Genomic DNA, 22,935 nt, shown 5'->3' on the forward strand with positions numbered 1-22,935 from the left:
TGGAACCATTGACCGAAAGAACCCACGGAAATGCGAACTATTAAGGTTTCAAAAAAACTATAACGAATCCGTGGAACTGTTGCCTGAAACCGGCTCGCGAAATTGCGAACTGTTAAAGTTCAAGACCATTTTCTCCCCTTTTTTTTTTTATTAATTATCATTATTATCAGTTTATCCTTTTTATAACTCTAATTTTTTTTCCTTCTTTTTAGTAAATATTTTAATAACGATTGATAAACAATAAATTTCGAATAATCAACAATGTTATGTCTACATTATTATAGTACTTTATATGATTTTTTATATTATATTTAAAGCAAAAAAAGAATTGAATCAATGATCTGACTCGCCTAACCTAAGCATTGAACCGTTAGAATCCGCCTCGTAAAGCTTTAAGAAACCATCTAAAACGGCCAAAATCAAAATCCAAAGGTCTGAATAAGGTTTTAGGTTTTTAGAAATCGAATGCACGAAAATCAAAACCAACCCAACCCGTACCCTCACGATATCTTACCTTCCTACTCCTACCCGATGCAAATTGCACTGATACATGTCCAATTAACAATCGCTCCAAATCTTTTCTCAAAAACAAAGGAAAATTTCACATAGTAGCATTCAGTTTTCATGAAATGCTAGTGGTAGCACTTTTTAAAGAAAATTCTACATGGTAGCATCCAGTTTATTCACAAACTAATTGCCGTAGCATTTTCCGTTAAGTTCTTGTTAAATTCCATTTAATTCATCATTTTGTAAGTTTTTTCCACATGGTAGCATCCGGTTTTTGTTTAACTCACAATTTTAATGTTTAATTCACCAATTTAATGTTTAATTCATTAATGCCCATAAATGTTGTAATAATTTTGTTTTCATTCAAAATTATTGGCATTATAAAGTTCAAAAGGTAAGTAGCCAAGCACTAATACTAATACATATTTACTTCAAGCATAATTAAAGATAATTCTAATAATAATAAAATGATGCACAAGTGGATACAACAAAAGACTAAGGTTTTGTTAGAGGTTATGAATACTGGTTTCCCATCGTCTCCATCAACACCAAATCCTACTTGCCATCTTTCTGTTTGTTAACGGAGTTAATCATTAGATTTTTGTAATATTGGTTTATACAATTTTTTTCATAAATTGTAAAGATTTTTGTAGCAAATCTTTTTTAGCAGGAAAATACTTGCTTTTATTATTAAAATTATCTCTAATTTTGCTTGAAGTAAATACGAATTAGTATTAGTGCTTGACTACTTACTTTATGAACTTTATAATGCCAACAATTTGAATGAAAAAAAATTATTACTATATTTATGGGCGTTAATGAATTAAACGGTGAATTAAACATTAAATTGGTGAATTAAACATTAAAATTGTGAATTAAACAAAAACTGGATGCTACCATATGGAAAAAACTTACAAAATGATGAATTAAATGAAATTTAACAAGAAATTAACAGAAAATGCTACGACAATTAATTTGTGGATAAGTAGAATTTTCTAAAAAAAAGTGCTACTACTAATGCTCACGCCTGAAATTTCAAAAAAAAAAAAAAAAAAACCGTCACCGGTATCTTTAAACCTTCTCCCAATCGACTCAAAATCTCACTAACAATGGCGGTCCTAATCCCATACCATCGGAGAGAAACCTCAACCTAAACATAGAAATGCGAAAACTTGACAAAGAAGATGCAAGGACTTCATCATCAACAGCAACAAATTGCGGCGCTTCTTTCCGTCGCCCTCGCCAAAGACGACGCTTCCTCTGCCACCTCTTCCGTCGCAACTTCTTCTACAACTGTATTATCATCATCATCCTCTTCTTCTGTTAGGCAAGATTCTGACGAGTCGGCTCGACTCAGCGCCATCAACTCGCTCCATCGACTCATTCTCTACCCTCCCAATTCAGTCCTTGTTTCTCACTCGGCTTCCTTTCTCTTTCAAGGCTTTTCTCAGCTTCTTACTGATAAGTATGTCGTATTCTCTTATTCTTTTTTTGTACCTAGGGTTTATTTCGACGTTTTACTCTTTTGATCATCTTAATGCTGATTGTAGAATGATTGTGCGGTAATTTAAGCGGTTAAATTTAGTATTTTTGTATTTAATTGATTATGTTTCATATCTAAAACCTGGAGCTAAAATTCCAATGAGAATTTCTATTTGTTTGGAACGTACTTCCTTCATTGAATTCCTAGGATACGCTTCTAGTTCATTGGTTGAATAACGAAATTTGCAACACACAAGAATTTGTAATTACCGACTTCATTTTCAGGAATTTCCTTTTCTATTGGAATTTGACTTCGTATGCTTGCCTAAAAGTGTCAACCAAACAATTTTCTCTATTTGTAATTCTTTATGATCAGCAAATTACTAGGGAATCATAAGGCAACCGAACAAGGTAGATTGTTGTTAGTAATATTAATGTTCAGTGAGATGTCTTTCAGCAGTTGAGGATTTACACTATTTGTAATTCTTGAAGAACTATAAATTACTGTAGATGTAGGATCAAATAAGAAGGGTACTTAGAATAAGAAGAATAAGAAGGATTTTTTTTAATCACCATGTATACAGAAAAAGGATACTATATTATAAATTAAGAATTCATAAACATTGTGAAATTTCCATATGAGGAATGTGGGAAGAACAAAGAGAGCACAGGAGTACTTCAATATGTGTATAGTCAAACTTTTGCATTGGCATATATGTTAAACCGTCATGTCGCAAATGAGTGGGAGTGAGAATATGAACTTTGGCTATTCAGCACTTTTTTAGTCCTTGTGTTGCAAGATTAAAGAAATTTGTATATTTGTGACGATGGAGGCAATTTTACAAATATAAGTGACATTTTTCTCTATACTTGTGGTTCAGATCATACTCAGTCCGTCGATCTGCAGCCACGACATATGGAGCGCTTTGTTCTATATTGTGTTTAATGCAATTAGGATCTAGTGGCAGACAGAACCATGTCGTGGGCACTTTGGTTGACCGCTTTTTTAATTGGGCTTTGCCATTGTCGAGTAATGTTGCTGCTAATGATGGGTCAGTGGAGCTAGCTCTGGAAAGTTTACGAGAGTTCCTCTGTGTTGGTGATGTGGGGGCAACAGAACGTTATGCTTTTTCAATACTTAAAGGATGCCAAGGACTGCTTGAGGATGAGATGACCTCCTTGAACTTGCTGCATCAGCTTTTGGGTGTTTTATCTGTGATAGCCTTGAAGTTTTTTAGATATTTCCAGCCCCATTTTGCCGATATTGTTGACCTGCTTCTCGGATGGGCTATGCTTCCTGATCTTGGTGAATCTGATAGACAAGTTATTATGGGCAGCTTTTTGCAGTTTCAAAAATATTGGGTGGTTAACTTGCAATTTCCTTTGGGTTTGTTATCCAAATTCTTAGGTGATATGGATACGTTACTTCAAGAAGGAAGTCCTGGAACTCAACAACAGTTTCGCAGACTGCTTGCTTTGTTTTCTTGTTTCTCTACTGTACTCAAATCCACGGCTTCTGGGTTACTAGAATTGAATTTTCTTGAACAGATAGTAGATCCCCTTAGTAAAATGATTCCCCGGTTGCTGGGTTGCTTGTCCTTGATGGGCAAAAAATTTCAGTGGTCAAAGTGGATTGAGGATTCTTGGAGGTGTTTGACTCTCTTGGCTGAAATATTAGGTGAAAAGTTTTCCATCTTTTATCCTCTTGCTCTTGATGTATTGTTTTTGAGTCTGGACGTGGATGATGGAATTAAACCTGAAGGAGGTGGGATAATAACGTCCTTTCAGATTCACGGGGTTCTAAAAACTAATCTTCAGCTTTTATCTTTGCAAAAGCTGGGGCTTTTGCCCTCTTCTGTTAATAAGATTTTGCAATGGAATACTCCAATATCTCAGCTGCGTTTGCATCCTAATCACTTGGTGACAGCTAGTGCTGCTGCTACTTATGTTTTCTTGCTTCAACATGGGAATGGTGAAGTTGTTGAGCATGCAATTAATTCGTTGTTTGAAGAGTTAACTTTATTGATTGACATGGTAGAAAAATTTCTTGTGAGTAAAGATGTAGATATTAACCATCTCAGTTACAATTCTTATTCAAAGATGGAATTATTTTCTTTGATTAGGTTTGACTTGAAAGTCTTATTAAGCTGTATTTGCTTAGACAAGACAGATAATTTGGTTACACAACCTGACATGGCTGATTTGTTGCGTAAAAGATCCGAACGTCTGGCATCATTCATCATCACAAAGCTGTATCCTTTCCAGTTGTCTGTTAGAAGCTGTGTAGAGTTGAAAGTGGTCATTCTGGAGACATTAGGTAGAATTTCTTCAGTTGAGCTGCTGAGTAAGTACACTATTGAGTTTTCCAACAAAGATTATGTTGCGAAGACAAAGGAGGTTATCATGGATCGTAATTTCATTGTTGAACATTTAAGCAAATATACTAGCATCCTTGTGAAAGCTCTTGAAGTTAATTCTCCTCTTTCTTCTAAGATTAAAGCCCTTGAGTGGATTCATAAATTGTGTGAGGATGCAATTAGAATATATGAAACTTCAAATATAAACATGAATCTTTATGAAGATGCTGGAAATGCTTCTGTTGTCTTGACTCTGGTCTCATCTGTACTGGGTGCTTCGTTCGATAGAGAAGCAAAAGTGAGGCTGCAAATGGCAACTGTATTTGACTTACTTTTACGAGCTAAATTAGTTCATCCTAAACATTTCTACCAGACAGCAGAACTGGTCCTTGAGAAGCTTGGTGATCCAGATACTACTGTAAGAAGTGCTTTTGTGAAGCGCCTTTGCCTTTTTTTCCCTGTTGCTGTCTATCTCTGTGGTTTGTTGGATTGTGGAACAGTTGCAACAGGCAGTTTAAATTACCGAAAGACAGGAACTGGAACTGACTTGCCCTGGAGACATGTTTTTGCCCTCAAGCAGCTACCACAGCGCCTGCAACCACAACAACTTGTTTCCATTTTGAGCTACATCTCGCAGCGATGGAAAGTACCTCTTTCTTCTTGGATTCAACGCCTTATTCAACAGTGTAGCTGTGCAAAGGAATTGACTCAAAGTCAGTTAGAGGAAACAGGAAATTCCAGTGGTAACAGTTTATGGCAGGACATAAAATTTGAGGTTGATGTTTTTGAAAGAATTACTTCAGTGAACAACTTAGCTGGTGTCTGGTGGGCTATACATGAAGCTGCTAGATATTGCACAGCCACTCGTCTTCGAACTAACCTTGGTGGACCAACTCAAACTTTTGCAGCTCTGGAGAGAATGCTTCTGGATGTGGCCCATATGCTTCGAATTGAAAGTGAGCAAAATGATGGTTTAAGCATATTAGGTTCTAGTGGTGCCCACTTACTGCCTATGCGGTTACTACTAGATTTTGTTGAGGCTTTGAAGAAAAATGTATATAATGCTTATGAAGGTTCTTCTGTGTTACCTTTGGCTTCTCGTCAGAGTTCCTTGTTTTTTCGAGCAAATAAAAAAGTTTGTGAGGAGTGGTTTTCTCGCATATGTGAACCAATGATGAATGCTGGGTTGGCATTGCAGTGCCATGATGCTATTATCCAATATTGTTCTCTACGGTTGCAGGAGCTCAAAAATTCTGTGGTTTCTTCTTTCAGGGGAAAATCTCGAAATCAGGTGACTGAGAACCCACACGAATTAAGGGAAAGATTGATTGGGGATACTATGCGAACTGTACAGCAGATGGCTTTGGCTCTGTCTAAGAAACATGAGTCGGCAGCTTTGATTGGCTTGCAGAAGTGGGTGTATCTTAGTTTTTCTTCATTGTTTGACGAAAGCAAACAGGTTGGTAATAGCTATCATATTTCTGGACCTTTTTCATGGATCACTGGTTTGGTACATCAAGCAGAAGGGGAATATGAAAAAGCTGCTGCTGTCTTTACTCATTTGCTACAGACTGAGGAATTCCTTAGTTCTATGGGAGCTGATGGAATACAATTCATAATTGGGCGGGTGATTGAGAGCTACTGTGCTATTTCAGATTGGCATTCACTTGATTCTTGGTTAATGGAGCTACAATCTTTACGAGCAAAGCATGCCGGAAAAAGTTACTCAGGTGCTTTAACTACTGCTGCAAATGAAATGAATGCAATACATGCATTGGCTCATTTTGATGAGGGTGACATTGGGGCAGCATGGGCATCCCTAGATTTAACACCCAAAAGTAGCTGTGAACTTACACTTGATCCCAAATTTGCATTGCAAAGGAGTGAGCAGATGCTTTTGCAGGCATTGCTTTATAGAACTGCAGATAAGTTGGATATGGTGACTGATGAGATGCAGAAGGCCAAATTAATGCTAGATGAAGTTTTAACTGTATTCCCACTTGATGGATTTCCAGAGACAGCACAATATGCCATGCATTTGCACTGCATATATGCAATAGAAGAGGATGTCAAGTTTGGTAAAATACAGGAAAAACCAAAAAATTCTGAATCGATATTGAATTCTCTTTGCCAGGCAGTTTTTCTGCCTATGAGTGTAGTTCACCAAGATTGTAGCTTGTGGCTGAAGCTTCTCAGGGTTTACAAAACGATCCTGCCTTCTTCGTCTGTTACCTTGCAACTGTGCAAGAACTTAATGTCCTTAGCTCGCAAACAAGGAAATTTGGGGTTGGCGAATCATCTTAAAAGGTATCTCAGGGACCGAGTTGATAACTGTTTGGAGGCAAGTAACCACCTGTTTCTATCATCAAGTTTGAAGTATGAGGAAATTCTGCTGATGTATGCTGAAAAAAAATTTACGGATGCATTTGTGAATATATGGTCATATGTTAAGTCTGACTTTATTTCTTTAGAAACTTTAAATTCTGCTGCAGATGATAGTCCATTGAAGGCTAAGGCATGTTTGAAATTTTCAAATTGGTTGAGGCAGGATTATCCTGATTTTAGTGTAGAAAGTGTTGTTCTGGGTATTCTTTCTGAATTAAGCCATTTTGTTGATAGAAACGACTCCTTGGCAGAAGAAACGATCAAACCACGCATACAACTAGTTATACAGGAAATTTCTGGTGCAGCCACAAAATTGTCAACACAACTTTGCCCAACTTTAGGGAAGTCTTGGATTTCATATGCATCTTGGTGTTTTTCACAAGCTAAAGACAATCTTTGCCCATCCCGGGGGACTGTCGTCCATTCATACTCTTTTTCTCCTCTTCTTGGTCAAGATTTGGCTCCAAATATGTTTGGTTTGACAGAGGATGAGATATCAAAAGTTGAATCTCTAGTTTCAGAGCTTTTTTGCAAAAAGAATTCAAGTGAAGAGAAAGAAAGATATTTTTCAAATGATGTCAATAATCTGAATCAATCAACATCTTTGGTGCCAAAAATAGTGAACATAATTGAAGCTGCAGCAGGAGCACCTGGTGTGGAATATTTTGGTGCTGAATCTCTGTCAGATGCTCTGTCTTCTCAGCTTCGGATGACCTTTCTTGATCACAATATTCACATGGAAGAAAAACCTGTATCAATTTCTTTTAATGCTTTGATTGATATCTGGTGGTCTTTGAGGAAGAGAAGAGTTTCTCTATTTGGACACGCTGCTCATGGTTTTATACAGTACCTATCATACTCGTCTTCAAGACTTGGTGCTTTTGCTTCCATTGACCGTGATTGTGGATCCTTTAGCAAGAAAACTGGAAGTTTGATCCTGAGGTCTACTTTGCACATACTACACATTATGCTTAATTTTGGTTTGGAGTTGCAGGATACACTTGAACCTTCGCTTTCTGTAGTTCCATTGTTGCCATGGCAGGTATCATATATTTCAAATCTAAATCCTACTAGTCTATACTTTCCAGACAACTCTTCATCAAGGTACTAATCATCAGTAATTTGTAGGAAATTACACCCCAACTCTTCTCTCGGCTATGCTCTCATCCAGAAGCCAAAACCAGGAAGCAGTTGGAATCATTGGTAATGAGGCTGGCAAAGTCGTCCCCTTGGTCAGTAGTGTATCCTACTCTTGTTGATGTTAATGCTTCTGATGAAGAGCCTCCTGAAGAGCTTCAACGTATTCTGGATTGCTTGGTAATAACAACTTACTATGTAATTTTGCAGCTTTGGGTTTTTTTCCTTCGTTTGAAAATATCACATGTAAGTTCTGGATCCTCAAAATTTTCATGACCTTATGCTCGTCCTAAGGGCCCAGGCTTTAATATGGTTATTGCAAGCCTCATTTTAGACGTCTTTTCTTCTTATTTGTCCTGTTCTTCATACGTAATTGATAATTGTGTAGTATTCTCATGATGCTCGCAATCGTGGAAGGTGTGTGTGCTGAAATTTGTTGATTGATTGATGAAAGAATTTATGTAGGAGGCTTTGAATACTGGATGTTTTATTGGATGTGTTCATTTGATGGTTAGCATTGCATGGATTGCTTTCTTTTGTTGATGTCTCAAGTTCTTACTATTATGTAGCTGTCAATTTTATGACCTTGAGGGTCCTTGATCGATTTTCTTCAAGTTGTCCCTGCTGCCATGTTCCTAATGTGAAAATATCCTCTTGATTTGCTTGATTGATGCTCTATTATATCATCATGCAGACGAAGCTTTATCCGAGGCTGGTACAAGATGTTAAACTTATGATAAATGAACTGGGAAATGTAACTGTTCTTTGGGAGGAACTATGGCTTAGCACTCTCCAAGATCTTCATGGAGGTAGGCTTAGCTCATTGCTTATACGTAGCTTTTTGTTAAACCCTATTTCAATACTCTATCTTCTACGTATCATCTTACAAATGACACATTGTTAAATTGCCAATTTGGTTGCCATTATGATTCTGTTGCTGTACACTCTTGCCATTAGCTGATAGAAAGTACATTATGTATTTTTGAGATGGAACTTTGTTGTTGTACACGTGCCCAGTTTGTCATTTAAACTCCTTGCAGCTGCATGTCATCCTTAAGATAATTTAACATTTGTGTTTTGCAGATGTGTTTAGGCGGATAAACTTGCTGAAAGAGGAAGCTGCAAGGATATCAGAAAATAGTACTCTTACACACAGTGAGAAGATCAAAATTAATGCTGCAAAATATTCTGCAATGATGGCCCCAATTGTTGTGGCCCTGGAGCGTCGTCTTGCTCTAATTTCTAGGAAATCTGAGACGCCTCATGAGAAATGGTTCCAAGATGAGTACAAAGAGCCAATAAAGTCTGCCATTTCAGCATTTAAAACTCCCCCATCATCCTCTTCAGCACTTGGTGATGTCTGGCGACCATTCGATAGTATCGCTTCGTCCTTAGCATCTTATCAAAGAAAGTCGGCAGTTTCTTTGCAAGAAGTTGCACCACAACTGGCTTCTTTGTCATCTTTTGATATCCCCATGCCTGGGTTTGAGAAGCAAGTAATGCTGTCTGAATCGGACAGAGACTTGAGTAACACTTCCCTGGGCATTGTGACAGTTGCTTCATTCTCTGAACAAGTAGCTATCTTGTCAACTAAGACCAAACCTAAGAAACTTGTTATTTTAGGCTCTGATGGTGGAAATTATACATATCTCTTAAAGGGAAGAGAGGATTTACGACTTGATGCTCGAATCATGCAACTTTTGCAAGCTATTAACAACTTTCTTCATTCATATACTGAAACTAGAAGACAATCTGTTGGTATTCGTTATTATTCCGTGACACCAATAAGTGGCCGGGCTGGTCTCATCCAGTGGGTGGATAATGTCATAAGCATTTACAGTATTTTTAAATCTTGGCAACAAAGAGTTCAAATGGGTCAGCTTTTGGCTACTGGGGGCAGCAATGTGAAAAATGCTTCTCCTTCTCCTGTTCCGCGACCGAGTGACATGTTTTATGGAAAAATAATTCCAGCACTAAAAGAGAAAGGCATAAAGAGAGTTATTTCAAGAAGAGATTGGCCTCATGAAGTCAAGCTTAAAGTTCTCTTGGATCTTATGAAAGAAACCCCCAGGCAGCTTCTACATCAAGAAATCTGGTGTGCAAGTGAGAGTTTCAGCGCTTTCAGCTCAAAACTGAAGAGGTAATGGTTGAATGGAAATGACACTGTCAAGCTGGTGTGACAGGAATATAGATGTTCAACTTTTTAAGTCAGTTTAGACACAATTTATCTACCAGTATTTGGCTCTTGTGTATATCATGAATCATGATTTTCTAGAATCCTTTACGCTGAAGGATCTATATTATTTAGACACTCACTGTTTTTCTTACAGGTATTCTGGTAGCTTAGCTGCAATGAGTATGGTGGGCCACATCCTTGGTCTTGGGGATAGACATTTGGATAACATTCTGATAGATTTCTTTAGCGGGGATATTGTACATATTGATTATAATGTGTGCTTTGATAAAGGACAGAGGTTAAAAGTTCCAGAGATTGTGCCATTCCGCCTTACCCAGACACTTGAGACTGCTCTAGGGTTGACAGGATTGGAAGGAGGTTTCAGAAAAAACTGTGAAGCAGTAATTAGTATACTAAGAAGGAACAAAGATTTGCTTCTCATGTTATTGGAGGTCTTTGTGTGGGATCCACTGGTGGAGTGGACACGTGGGGATTTTCATGATGATGCTGCCATTGGTGGTGAGGAAAGAAAGGGAATGGAATTGGCAGTTAGCTTGAGTTTATTTGCTTCTCGTGTGCAAGAGATGCGTGTTCCCTTACAGGTAATTCTTTATTTTGGCCTGTTTGAACTACATACTCCGTTCACATGTTATGGATTTACTGCTCTGCTGATTGAATTAATTAATTTATTCTTGTACCACTTATGGTTGGATCATATGAGTTGCTATTGTATACCGGACATGCATTTTCCTAATACATTTTCAACTATGCTCTCTATTTTCTAGGATTTTAGACCTCCATTCTTTGTATTACGCAGAAATCTTTTTCTATGAACATTTTCCATAAGTATCACGTCAGGTATGCGGTAGTTACAATCTCATCTTTTCATTATATAATTAATGGTTACTAAGCTGTACTCTGTTCCTGTTAGTTTACTTCTGAAGAGGAAATTTTCTTTCACAAGTTAGAGAAGGTGTATGCGGGGTGGGGAGGGGTGGTGGTGGTGGTGTTCATTAAGGCAAAGGATGATAGAACCTATAGTGCTCAACTGGTCAATCTTCATTACAGAAATTGCTCTGATAATAGGGTAACTAGGTTGCGGTAAGCTGAAAAACCTTTACAATATGATGGTGAGACAATGATATGACCTTGTTTTGGCACTATTTGCCTAACTTTTTTAGTAAACATTAGTCAATGAAATATATAATTATTACGTACTCAATAATCTTTTTATATTAAGTTATTAACACAACAATGTGTCAATGTCAAAACCTTAATTTGAAAAGATTGGGTCAATACTTGGACCATAAAACTGTCCCAGTCGTCCACTTGAATTCTCTCCTATTCATTCCGATTATCTACCAACTCAACCCGTGAATCTGTATTCTTTATATCTTTTCCACTCCTACCGTCTAGTTTGTCTTTTTTTAAACACTAGGATTATACCCGTGCATCTTTTCCACTCCTACCGTCTAGTTTGTCTTTTTTTAAACACTAGGATTATACCCGTGCCATGCACGGTGTAGCTTTACTTTTTTTTTTTTTATAGATTGTTTGGGTTCATAACATGTAGGACCTTTGACAAAATTCAGCAAAGTCCTCATATAGAAAATTTCACCACTTTGTAATGCATGATAATTATTAATTAAGCATTAGGAAATTTATACTAAGTGTAATAATATACATAATAATACTTAATTAAAGTGCTAAGGATGTTATCATAGTTATGCTGTTGAATAGTAGTATGATTAGATATTACCTTACAAAACAGATGCTAGAATTATATCTTGGAAAGGAATACTTAAATTCGTAAACGTGTATGTTTTTGATGATCGTTGAAAGTAGTAGTTGAAAAATCTTCAATCATACCATATTATGTTGCTAAACGTGTGTTTTGTTTGTGTAAAGCATACGAAGGGTATTTTTAATTACTCCTTGTGAATTTATAAGCTAAAATAAGATTGCATGAGTTACTTCTAATGTATACTACTTTAACTTTATATCTCAAACTTTTAGCCTTCTTTAATTTTCTGAACTCTCAATTTATAGTGCAATCCATTAGGAGATCTGAAAAGGAGTGGTTAAAATAAAATTAATTAACATTAATTAGCCTTACATTGCTTCTGAGTTATATTCTCTTATAAAGCTAAAAAAGACATTATTTATATTAATATTAATAATAATTTGTAGGGTCTATGTCGATGACAATTATTTCATTGCAATTAAAACCACTTTTAATAAGACTTTTCATTGATAATTTGCATTGCATTTAGGGAAGATGAAGCGATGAGTTCCAAAACAACAACCTAATATTGTAAGTGTGACATTTGGCATAAAGTGCTTGCAAAATGCATTTTAATAGTGACACTTGGCACAAAGTGCTTATGAATTAGTATCTTGTATGATGATGGTGATGATTAAAGTTTTATTTTTAATAATTATATAAATTAATACTTAGTGTTATAATATATATTTTAATCTGTTTATTGCCGTGTTTGTGTCCAAACTTTTTGGTCAGCACGTTGAAATTTTTTGATAGACTCTTGGTTAGTCAGTTGAAGTTTTTTTAAGTTTGGGTACGAGAATAAATGGCTGGAAGCTGAAAAAAATTGCACTTATATAGTGAGTTATTCATTCCAAACTTGAGATTCAGTGATAGATTTTTTCTATACTGAATTCGTTTTTTCAGAAATCAAAATAGTCCTTGGTACTTGATATGCTGAGATTCTTTGATGACGTGAAATTTTCTTTTGTTATGGTATGAAATTTGGTCGCATCAGTGCATTGTAAAAGGTTTTTTGAGCTGATGGCAACGGAGAAATTAGGCCGGACGGCTATAGTCAACCACAAACCATCTGCATTGCTTGCGAAGGTGACACCAAGACCATTATCGTGAATGCATAGGGGATTTATAATCATAACTCATGCTTGTGGTTTGATGATTTTGTAGCTACTAGAACGTTGTAGCTCAGAGTTTTTTTGTCTTCTCTGGCAGGAGCATTATGACCAATTACTTGCAACAGCTCCAGCCGTTGAATCTTCATTTGAGGTTTGTTCTTTCTATGTATTTTGGCTGTATAATGTGCAGTAGTGCATTTCATTAAACTTGATATTCCTTTGGCAGAGGTTTTTGAATATCTTAAACCAGTACGAGGTTGTCTCGGCTATATTTTTCAGTGCTGACCAAGATAAGTCTACTCGTCTTCATCACGAAACATCTGCTAAATCTCTTGTTGCAGAAGCAACTTCTCACGCGGAGAAAGCTCGTTCCTTTTATGAACTTCAGGCTCGGGAGTTCACTCAGGCTAAGGCTATTGTTGCTGAAAAAGTCCAAGAAGCAACTAATTGGTTAGAGCAACATGGAAAATACATTGATGCTTTACGGAATGACACCATTTCTGAAATCAAAGCCAGCCTAAAGCGTAGTAGCATGGAAGATGGCTTATCTCTTATCTCAGCTGTTTCAGTAGCAGGGGTTCCATTGACTATTGTTCCTGAACCCACACAAGCACAATGCCATGAAATAGACAGGGAAATTTCTCAATCCATAGCAGAGCTGGATTTTGGAGTTTCTTGTGCTATTACAACACTTGAAGCATATGCTCTCGCTTTGCGAAGATTCTTACCCTTGAATTATATTGCTACAAGCCCTGTGCATACTTGGGCACAAGTCTTGCAACTTTCTGTCAATACACTTTCTCCTGATATCCTTTCCCTGGCTAGAAGGCAGGCTGGTGAGCTTGTTTCAAAAATACACGGGGAAGGTCGTGATTTTGTGAGGCATCGCCGGGATGATCTCTGTCTCAAACTAAATAGGTTTGCTCTAGAGTTAGAGAAACTTGAAGAGGAGTATGCTGGACTTGTTAACTCTATTGGCTCGGAAGCAGAATTGAAGGCTAAGGGTCGTATCCTTACTGCATTTCTAAAGTATATGAAATCCAGTGGCTCTGCAAGGAATGAAGACCTATATCCTTCTCTACCACACATGCATTTTGTATCTGAGGGTGATAAAGATACCAAAGGAGAAGCTCATATGAAAAAGGAGAGGATGTTGTCTGTTCTATATTCAGCCCTATGTTCTGTTTATGATGATGTCAAGTATAAGGTACTCAACTTATTTGACGAGTCAAATGCTGCGGGAAGTGTGGGCCGTCTACCTCAATCTTACTTTGGATTTATATTGTGTGAGCTAGAAGAGCAAATAGAAAAATGTGTACTGGTTGTTGACTTCATTATTGAGCTAAAACATTCTGTTATTAATGATGCTGCTACCGGTAATGTAGAAGTTTCTAACAAGAATTGGGCTTCAACTTTTAAAGGCACATTGTTGTTTTGTAAAGAGTTTGTTGTACATCTCAGTGAAGCAATTTTACCAGAGTTGATCGAATCAATTGTTTCGATTGATTCAGATGTGATGGATGCATTTGGGGCCTTGTCCAATATTCGGGGTTCTATTGAAACTGCATTGGAGGAGCTTGTTGAGGTTAAAATGGAGAGGGCATCACTAGAGGAACTGGAAAGGAGCTACTTTGTGAAGGTTGGTTTCATCACAGAGCAACAATTGGCTCTTGAAGAAGCTGCTATGAAAGGAAGGGATCATCTTTCTTGGGAGGAGGCAGAAGAACTTGCTTCTCAAGAAGAAGCTTGTAAGGCACAACTAGACCAACTTCACTACACATGGAACCAAAAGGATGTGCGTAGCTCCTCTCTAATCAAAAGAGAAGCTAATATTAGAGATGGTTTAATTTCTTCAGAGCACCATTTTACGTCCCTGCTTAGTCCCAAGGAGGAGAGGGGGGTTCATGGTTTCAGAAGCAACACACTATTATCGTCTATGGACCGACCTTTCTCCGAATTAGAGTCTCTAGACAGAGCACTCCTTTCTTATTGTGATCCGGTTTCTTGTCAATGCGATATTTCCAAGTTGGCTAATTTTCTCAATTCTGGATGCCAAATGTCTGAATACATTTGGAAATTCAAAGGATTGTTGAATGATCTAGATTTCTTTGCTTGGAAAATTGCAGTTATGGATTTTATCCTTGATTTGATCATTAATGATGTCTCTTCATCTATTGATCAGAATTTGGGTATGGATCAGCTTATTGATGCCATCAAAAAAAAGTTGGTGGAACATCTCCAGGGTGTGATGAGCGTATACATTAAAGAGCGAATTGCTCCAGCATTAATTCATTGCTTAGATAATGAGGCTGAGGGCTTAAAGCAACAGATGGAAGGGTTTAAAGAGCTTGGTTTTGAGCAATTGGGGAAGGACGTTAGTGGTGAGAAAAGGGTGAAATTGATGCTTGAAGAATACTGCAATGCACATGAAACTGTCAGAGCAGCAAGGTCAGCTGCATCTCGCCTGAGGAAACAAGTGAATGAGTTGAAGGAGGCTGCTAAAGGAACTACTTTAGAGATTATTCAAATAGAATGGATGAATGATATGACCTTATATCCTTCACATGATGCAAGGAACATAGCTCATAAGTTTCTAGAAAATGATGATAAGATCTATCCTCTTGTCCTAGACATCAACCGACCTAATTTGTTGGAAAACATGCAAACTGCTGTCTCTAAGATAACTAGTTCTATTGAACGCTTGCAGTCTTGTGAAAAGAGCTCTATTACAGCTGAGGGGCAACTAGAAAGAGCTATGAATTGGGCCTGTGGTGGTTCAAGTTCTAGCATAACTGGTAATTCCTCCTACAAGAGTGCTGGCATTCCTGCAGAGTTTCATGATCATTTAAAGCAGCGAAGAATGCTGCTGCAGGATGCTGGAGAAAAGGCTACTGACATTATGAGAGTTGCTTTATCAATTCTGGAGTTTGAAGCATCAAGAGACGGAGTTCTTTGTATTCCAGGTGAAATCTCCCCTTTCAGAACTGGTGGAGATGGAAGAGCATGGCAGCAAGCTTATTATAATGCATTAACAAGGCTGGAAGTCACTTTCCATTCTTACTCTCGTGAGTGATTCTTTTTGTTTTAAGCTTTCAGCATGTTGTCGAAGATGGCTCAAGTTTTGAAGTATAGTTAAATCATTTTAATACTATACTCTTTTGAATTAGGAGCTGAACAGGAATTGAAGTTAGCGAAGAACAGCTTGGACGCTGCCTCCAATGGTTTATTTTCTGCCTCAAATGAACTCTCAGTCGCTTCTCTAAAAGCAAAGTCAGCATCAGGTTGTACTGATTTCTGTGTGTCACTTGTAGATTCATGTTATGTCCAGTTTATTTTCTTTTTACTATATGCTATGCATGTGTACTAATACGATACCTCTGGCTTTTAAACTTGTTCAGGGGACTTACAAGCTACTCTGCTTCAAATGAGAGATTGTGCACATGAAGTTAGCATCGCACTCTCTGCTTTTTGCCATGTTGCAAAGGGTCACACAGCTTTGACTTCTGAATGTGGTTCAATGCTTGAAGAGGTATGTTTTTCCTCCTGTGTAACTTCTGTTTCTAGTTCATATATTCATATGTGCATTTGAATGTGGTTCTTCTTATGGGCTGTGGTCTGGTCCTTGAATTCTGGTTGAAGAATTTCATTACTTGAACCAGAATGAACTATAAATATGATGGGGATTTTCACACATATGCTTGATTTTCTCAACTATCTTCATCAATAATTTGCTTGTGCGAATAGTGCAACTTTGAGAACGTTATGTGCTGATGACCTTACAAACCACATCTATGTACTTTTATTGCCTCCATCCATTGTCTTAGCAATATTACCAAACTAGATTCATCTATGTTTCTGAATAAGCATTGACCTGTGAATTTAGGATGCTGGTTTTGATGGGGTGCATGTATAAATTAAAAAAGCTAAATTTATTAGCCTTTAAAGCTAAGGCCATCTTTGCTTTGTTCAAATAGTCTTTTAGTGGGCTTACTTTGGTCAATATTAATTTCTGATGCTTTTCTCATTTTCTCTTTGTCCAACATATTTGCTCAATATTTTAGGTGCTAGCTATAAGTGATGGTCTTCACGATGTGCATAGCTTGGGAAAGGAGGCTGTAGCTATGCATTCTACCCTTATGGAATCAATATCAAAGGTTAAGTTTCAGATGAATCATATCTCAGTGGTTTCATTACTCTTTTTTCTAAAAAAATTATCGGTAACGAGATATTTTATCATCCTTTTTTTTCAGTTCTTGAATTCTCATCAGCTCTATTTTTTTCTTTTTGTTCACCAGAAAACTTCTAAACATTTTTAAGTTTGGTTAGGTGGCGATGTGGTAGGAGGGGCCAATCAAGTTTCTTATTTATTTTTATTATCTCATACTAATTTGTTAAGTTATTTTCAGGCAAGTGAGATAATCTTTCCCCTTGAATCATTATTGTTCAAGGATGTAGCTGCAATGACTGATGCTATGGCTAAGGAAAAAGAGAACAATATGGAGATATCTCCACTCCATGGACAAGCCATATACCAATCTTATTATCCAAGAATTAAGGAGGCTTTCCAGGGTTTTGAGCCCCTGGTACCATCTTTAGTGTCGTCTGTGAAGGAACTGTACTCTTCTCTGAATAAGCTTGCTCACTCTGCAGGTCTCCATGCTGCTAAACTGCACAAGGTAATGTCATTCTAGTATTCTGTTTCATTTCTCAGATTTGAGATTCTCTACGTTTCAAGTTCAATATATCATATTCGCAAATAATGTCAACTCACAGATAATGCCAAAGATGTAATCTGTTAACATCCTCAATAGAAATTTTCTATATGTTACAAGTTTCATTTGTCTTATCAATAGGCAGTTGAAGGTATAGAAGGTAGCCTGGAGGCAAGGTCACAGGAACTTAATTTGTCAGAAACTAATTTTTCAAGGGAAGACCTCATTGACAGTTCTCCTGCATATGATGACATGGATGCGGATAATTTGGATGAACCTGATGGAGAGAGAGACGGAACTTTGGTGGGTGTCAACTCTTTGTCTGTGGAAGATAAAGGATGGATCTCTCCTCCAGATAGTATCTACAGTAGCAGCTCTGAAGGGGGCAATGTTTCAGGGGAAGCCAGTCCGTCAAATAGCTTTGCTCTCCAAGAAGCTGTGGAGCATCTTTCAATTAACTCCATCAAAGAAAATGGAGAGCACAAGGATCAACCTCTTCAATTCTCTGAGACCAGTCAACTGGATATCTGGCATGCTGAATTCTCAACTGAGATGGACGCAAAGGATAATGGCACTAATTTTCCATTAGATGTACAGTCTAATGTCCCGAAAGGCGATGTTTCTTTAAAAGTGTCAATTGATTCACTTCCTCTTGTGTTAAAAGAAGAGAACTTGAATATGAATCTTGATGGTAGAGATGAAGCAACCTCAAAAAGAGTTGGAGCTCTAGATGACAGTCAGAATGATCGTTTTAAGAAAGGAAGTGTGCGAGCAATCAGAGGTAAGTACTTATCTGTTTTGCATTTGATCAATTGAAAACATGAATTTCTCTGGCTGCATTTACATCAGCTAAAATTAGGCTGGAACATTCATCTTTAATACTGTGGAAAGCAAGAAAATAGGTAATTGAAATAAGGAAATTTCATGCAATTGGAATACTAAATCCTATGCATCTTAGCTCCATGGACTCCAAACCAGCCCTTGTTTAAGTGGATAGCCGTAGATTTTTTTTACCAACATAATTTCCCTTTTTGAATCGTGTAGTATGGGGTGTGAAGGGAGATATCGGATTTGAGAAATTATTTTGTATAAGAAATTCAATCAAATTTCACAAGAAGCAATACTTCAACAAAGTGATACACATGATAGCAATGGGTTTATGTTACATTTCACTTTTGACTAAAACTAGGAGAAGGTTTGTTGGGAAGTTAAAAATAGGACTGAGCAAATAAAAAAAATTTAAGATAGAAATAGACCGAGAGAGCCATGACCAATGTTGAGTATTTAAAGATGCTTAAAGAGGGGTTATGATGGGTCTAAGTGAGGCTATACAACATTCCATTACCACGATGTCGTTACGTGGCTTCTAACTAGGTTGGGGTTTGGGAGGTCGGATTACGCAACTTTAGCCTGGTCGTAAAACTAACACAATGGTTGTTTTCGATTGACCCTTAGTAGCAAACGTCATCTGTAATTTTACATAAATAAGAAGTACATATGATTTAATGAGTTATTTTACTTTATTCAATATAATCTAAAAGCAAAGAACTTTAAATTTTTGGACTCATCAAAATAATGGACGAAGTATGCGTGCAACAACAATGTTGTAAGACTTTATCTCAACAAATGTTAGGAACACACAAAATGGTGGTGAACTACAAACCAGGATCGAATTCTCAACGGTTATCTAGATCGTCGGGATTCACGACTTGGATCGTTGGGATTCACGACCTGGATCGCTTTCTCAATCGACCCATATTCTTTCACCCATTTGAAGGTAGAGGACCAAAAGAGGGGAAAAAAATCAAAGAGAAATTAATATGTAACATCATCAGAAGAGAAAAGAAGAGATTAAGGGAAACTAGTTGTGCCACGGGAAGATGGAACTGTCGTGTTTCCCTCTATCTTCTATATTTATCTTTTCCTTATCTTTTTCATTTTCTTTTTTTCTAAATTAAGATGCTTTGGAAGATGGATTCTACCTTTTTGTCAACATATAGACATTCCTTGGCCCTCTTTTCTTTTTTTTTTTTTTCTTTTTCATTTCATGTACTTTACCCATATGAATGAAGTATGTTTATTTTCCTTCTTTAGAACTTTTCTATTGTTTTATTTTCATTTTCTTTTTTTTATCTTTTTTATTCTTAATTTTATTACCATTATGTATATGTTCATACTCGTAGTAGTAATTGACCCCAAATCGTGCCTCGACCCAGATTGCATCGTTCCACGACCCAAGATATCATCGACCCAACTTCATATTTTGAAAATTTGTGAATTTTGTACCCTACCCATTCGCCTGTTCAGCTACCCGGATCAATTCTCGATCCTGGTAAAATTGATCTCAACACTATGGGGGTCGTTGCGTGAACCAAGACAAAGCAACATGAGACATTGTCACTGACAGTGACTATACTTTATTTGACCCTATCTTATTCTAATACTAATCTATAATCTATAATTAAAAAAATCCTTTTCAATGATCTTCCATATATATTCTCTTCCTCAAATCATTCCTATCTAATTCATATGCTCGTGCAAATTCTAAATCTTCATGCTATTTTTTACTCCTATCAAGATCATCTTTAGCTTAACATTTATTTGTCCACATTAGTGATATCATTAGCAAACAACATTCACCATTAAAACTTCAGCTGTCATGGTAGATCGTTGTGGCATAAAACTCTTTTGGTTTACTGAAATGTTTGTGCATCTTCTGAGGCGGTGTGCATAAAGTAAGAGTGCATATTTGTGAGTGATATTTATGAGCGTCCATAATTCATTGTAATGCATCACTTCGAAGTAAATTCCTTGACCAAATTTCTTTACTGTTTGTTACCTCTCATGTCTTCATTCATAAACAAGGCTTTTATGGATGTATATTAAAAGTAGGCTAGAGTCGGAGCTTCATAAGAACAAAAGTTCCACTATCTTGAGCCGTTTTATCAGTTTCACGGATTGCACTTATTCTATATTTTCAATGCAAATATTCTAGCTCAAGATTGAAATGATTGTTTTAATTCCTACTATATTTTTGATGTTTATAGGTAAAAATACTTTTGCTATGTCAGTCTTGAGGCGTATTGAAATGAAATTAGATGGACAAGATATTTCTGAAAAAAGGTACCTCCATTATTTACACTTAGTTTTTACATGGAATGCATGTTGATCTTGATGCCACATTTTATTGGCGTGTATTCCAGAGAATTGAGTATTGAAGAGCAGGTAGATTATCTGCTGAAGCAGGCTACTAGTGCAGATAATCTCTGTAACATGTATGAAGGCTGGACTGCGTGGATTTGAAATGGAAAAAAGATGCTTTTTTAATATTATATGGTGTTCATCCACATCAATACCTGTCATCTGGTTGGCCTTGCAGGCTTTTGACATGAGCAGCTTAGGGATAAACCTGCTACTCTGCCTCTATTTGTGCCCAAAAACAAGAACACATACTTTTGGGAGAGATCTAGACCTTGTTTGAGTGGGTATAAATGGGGATAAAGGAGCTTTGATCCATTTGTAAAAACATTGAAAGAGCCAAAATGCTCCACTTTTGGTGGAAAGACTTTTCGGCTGCTGTTGAGCTCATATTCTCCCCAGTCCCCACCACCAGAGTATAGCCTAAGCTTTTTATTTGAAATGAAAGATGATATTCGGTTATTCTCTGTGGTCGGAGCATTTACATTGGAGCAGTTCTTTCACAGTCTTCGATTGCTTGAAGATCCAAGTAGAGGGTTCATTAATTGCTTCTTGCAAGCCAATTTTTCTCCTTATAATTAGGGGACTAGGGATATAGTGTGTTCCGTAGTTGGGAGATTATGGAGCAAAAGCTTGTGGGTTTTATGCGACTTTGGTTGAGTTTGTTGTTCATAGAAGATCCCGAACTTAAACCAAATTTCTGTGACCTCTGTAGATACCTGTAAAGAAGTACTGTACTGCATCATACTGCTCTCGCCCAGCTTCCTTCCGTGGCAGCCCTTTAACCGTCGAAGCTACCCGCCTATCTGCACTGTTTCAAACGGTGAAAGAATTCCTTTAATCACGAGGCTGTCTCTTCCTCGTCTAATAACTTTGTTCGTATCTGCAGTTGTAAAAGATTCGTATTCTCACTACTTTTTTGATAGGATTACTTGTAAAGCTAGACCGCAGTAGGTAATATATGACGCAAAAATTCTGGCTACCATTTTTTGGGATTTTTACCCCAGTCCTCAAAGAAGTTGACTTGGATATAAGTCATTAACTTATCGATTGGATTGAAGACTCAAGTCTTGTTACATACAATACAATTTACTTTACCCCAACATTTTGAGCCCACTGTTAAGAAAATTATATAGTTGTACCTTTTTTTAAAAGTTTGAAATTGCTTGCATGTAAATGAATGCGACAAATTTTGAGTACAATTGTGTTCGTGCTACATATTTTGACATTTTTATATAATCATCATGTCATTTTTATGAACCAATTTTGCTTGTTTACCCCCTTCCATTCATAAATCATAAGGTTTTAACCTAATTACTTTTAAGTTATTTTGTTAAAAGAAAAAAATATTTTGTTTTCAAATAAAATTTCTGAATATTAGTGTCAAATTTTGACTACGATTTCTCATCGATCTATATGAAAAAACACATTCATTTGGATCTTGATAGATGCATCCCAATATGAATTTTTTAAATATTAAATTTCTAGAATTTTTAAAGACTCACAATTAAAATTATTTGACTTTTAAATTTGCATATTTCTAATGACGGGATCAGTCATAGTCATAAATATTACTATAACCAGTATATGGTGAAAACTCCATAATTTTGGTTAGTCCTATTCAATATACTAGCTACACTTAAGTAGTAAGTATGATAATCAATATTGTTTTTACATTTTATCGTTTATGTATAGACAAAATATCTTTAAGTAAAATTCTATTTAATAGTAATTAACTTTGTATAATTTTTATATACACACAAATAAATATATTAAGGGTCCCTATACTACATTAAATAGCATACAAATAAAGAACGTACAACTAATCTAAAGCAAATGAAATATAATTTAAAAGGATAAATATAAAATATAAAATTAAAAATTATAAGATTTAATTGTAACTTCATAAAATCAAAAAGAAAATATAGAAACTTCCTAATTTTTATTAATTTAAATAATGTACTCAATAATAATCAAATTATATTCATTGAACATTTATAAAATCAAACAATGTTCATCAAACGTTACATATTGTTACATATTATAGGCGAAGATGGATTGAAAGAAGACATATGTTTAATGA

The 22,935-nt window shown here is 36.4% G+C and overlaps 1 protein-coding gene across 2 annotated transcripts; it reads left to right on the forward strand.

The window, feature by feature from the left end:
• Positions 1–1,546: 1,546 nt before the first annotated feature.
• Positions 1,547–22,049, forward strand: LOC130822823 (uncharacterized). 2 transcript variants are annotated; one of them, XM_057687687.1, is made up of 15 exons: positions 1,547–1,972; positions 2,871–7,773; positions 7,860–8,114; positions 8,563–8,677; positions 8,952–10,008; positions 10,199–10,646; positions 13,040–13,093; positions 13,169–16,007; positions 16,110–16,223; positions 16,341–16,471; positions 17,004–17,096; positions 17,349–17,618; positions 17,796–18,435; positions 20,702–20,777; positions 20,858–22,049. In XM_057687687.1, the coding sequence occupies exons 1-15, from the start codon at positions 1,692–1,694 to the stop codon at positions 20,955–20,957; spliced, it is 11,376 nt and encodes a 3,791-aa protein (XP_057543670.1). In that variant the 5' UTR covers positions 1,547–1,691; the 3' UTR covers positions 20,958–22,049. The 2 variants fall into 2 exon arrangements, with proteins under 2 accessions (XP_057543670.1, XP_057543671.1); XM_057687688.1 differs by having other exon boundaries at positions 1,548–1,972; positions 7,860–8,048.
• Positions 22,050–22,935: the final 886 nt, after the last annotated feature.

The sequence above is a fragment of the Amaranthus tricolor genome, chromosome 1 (assembly GCF_026212465.1).
Source record: "Amaranthus tricolor cultivar Red isolate AtriRed21 chromosome 1, ASM2621246v1, whole genome shotgun sequence".
NCBI lineage: Eukaryota > Viridiplantae > Streptophyta > Magnoliopsida > Caryophyllales > Amaranthaceae > Amaranthus > Amaranthus tricolor.

Excerpts from the sequence above, each read along its gene's own strand:
- LOC130822823 (XM_057687687.1), top strand. The coding sequence starts at position 1,692 with ATGCAAGGACTTCATCATCAACAGCAACAAATTGCGGCGCTTCTTTCC. Across the intron at positions 8,678-8,951 it reads TCTCCAAGATCTTCATGGAG|ATGTGTTTAGGCGGATAAAC; the intron begins GTAGGCTTAGCT and ends TGTGTTTTGCAG. Across the intron at positions 20,778-20,857 it reads CAAGATATTTCTGAAAAAAG|AGAATTGAGTATTGAAGAGC; the intron begins GTACCTCCATTA and ends CGTGTATTCCAG.